The sequence below is a fragment of the Cyphomyrmex costatus genome, unplaced genomic scaffold, assembly GCF_001594065.2.
Source record: "Cyphomyrmex costatus isolate MS0001 unplaced genomic scaffold, Ccosl1.0 scaffold180, whole genome shotgun sequence".
Classification (NCBI taxonomy): domain Eukaryota; kingdom Metazoa; phylum Arthropoda; class Insecta; order Hymenoptera; family Formicidae; genus Cyphomyrmex; species Cyphomyrmex costatus.
The window spans coordinates 25,377-27,143 of NW_017275825.1; the positions used below are offsets into that span (position 1 = coordinate 25,377).

Sequence of the window (1,767 nt, forward strand, 5' to 3'; positions counted from 1 at the left end):
CGGCGAGTACAGCGATCTCTACCTAAAAACTGACGTTATGTTGTTGGCCGATGTGTTTGAGAACTTTCGCGACAGTTGCGTCGCGAGTTACGGTCTCGATCCCGCGCATTACTACACCCTGCCCGGTTTCACGTGGGACGCGATGCTTAAACACACGCGTGTGAAGTTCGAGTTGCTCACCGACATCGATATGGTGATGTTCGTCGAGCGCGACATACGCGGCGGCCTCAGCCAGTGTTCCGGCAGATACGCGCGGGCTAATAACAGGTACATGCAGGCATACGACCCGTCGGAACCGTCGTCGTACCTCATGTATTACGACTTGAACAACCTGTACGGCTGGGCGATGTGCCAACCGTTGCCCTACGCCGACTTTGCATGGGTCGACGACGCGCACAGTTTCGACTATACGCGCGTTGGATTCACCCATCGGGTACATCCTTGAGGTTGATCTCGAGTATCCGCGGCGTCTCCACGACGCGCACGCCGACCTGCCGTTCTGCCCGACGCGCGCGAAGCCGCCCGACAAGCGGGACGACAAGCTTCTCGCGACGGTATGCGATAAGCAGCGGTACGTCGTCCACTACCGCAACCTTCAACAGTGCACGCGTCACGGTCTTCGCGTAACGAAGATCCATCGAGTGTTGCGATTCGCGCAATCGGCCTGGCTCGTCGACTACATCGAACTCAACATGCAGTTTAGAACGCGCGCGACGAACGATTTCGAGAAAAACCTGTACAAACTGATGAACAACGCGGTGTTCGGCAAGACGATGGAGAACGTGCGCGAACGCGTCGACGTTAAACTGGTGACGGCGTGGGAAGGACGATACGGCGTTGAGGCGTTGATCGCGAAACCTAACTTTCGCAGCCGCAGTGTCTTCGCGGAGAACCTGATAGCGGTCGAATTGCGGAAACTCGAGGTGAAATTCGACAAGCCTATTTACGTGGGTATGTGCATCCTGGACATTTCGAAAACGTGCCTGTACGAGTTTCACCACGAGTACATGACGCCGCTGTTTCGCGATAGATGCGAAATCATGTACACCGACACGGACAGTTTGATCTACCGTATAGAGTGCGACGACGTGTACGATACCATGAAACGCGACATAGACAGATTCGACACGAGCGACTATCCCGCGAACAACGCGTACGGTATGCCTCTCGCGAACAAGAAGGTGCCCGGTCTCATGAAGGACGAGAACAACGGCGCCATCATGACCGAGTTCGTCGGGCTCAGAGCGAAGATGTACGCGCTGCGCGTGGACGGAAAGAGGGACACTAAGAAGGCGAAGGGGGTGAAGAGCAGCGTCGTAGCGCGAACGATATCGTTCGAGGATTACACCCGGTGCCTGAAGGAGGATATCGAAATGGCGCGCAGGCAGGCGTGCATACGATCCAAGTTACGGGTGTACACGGTGTCGGAGAAGAAGATCGCTCTGAGTCCGTACGACGACAAACGGTACGTCGTACCGGACTCGGCGAACACCTTACCGTGGGGACATTACCTGATAGTGTAGCTCGCGTATCGAGTGTTATGTACATATACTTTTATATTGCGTTGTACTTAGACGTATTGAGTTTTATGTATCTTGTATATTGCGTTGTACTTAGACGTATTGAGTTTTATATATTGAGTTTTTACGTATCGAGTGTTATGTATTGAGTTTTATGTATCTTGTATATTGCGTTGTACTTAGACGTATTGAGTTTTATGTATTGAGTTTTTACGTATCGAGTAGTATGTATTGAGTTTTTACGTAT

At 52.4% G+C, this 1,767-nt stretch overlaps 1 protein-coding gene across 1 annotated transcript; it reads left to right on the forward strand.

Moving 5' to 3' along the window:
* Nucleotides 1-692: 692 nt before the first annotated feature.
* Nucleotides 693-1,523, forward strand: LOC108772224 (uncharacterized). Its single transcript, XM_018537717.1, has one exon. It carries the CDS (start codon nucleotides 693-695, stop codon nucleotides 1,521-1,523), a length of 831 nt encoding a protein of 276 aa, XP_018393219.1.
* The last annotated feature ends 244 nt before the right edge of the window (nucleotides 1,524-1,767 follow it).

Coding starts and splice junctions, on each gene's coding strand:
- LOC108772224 (XM_018537717.1), top strand. CDS start 693: ATGCAGTTTAGAACGCGCGCGACGAACGATTTCGAGAAAAACCTGTAC.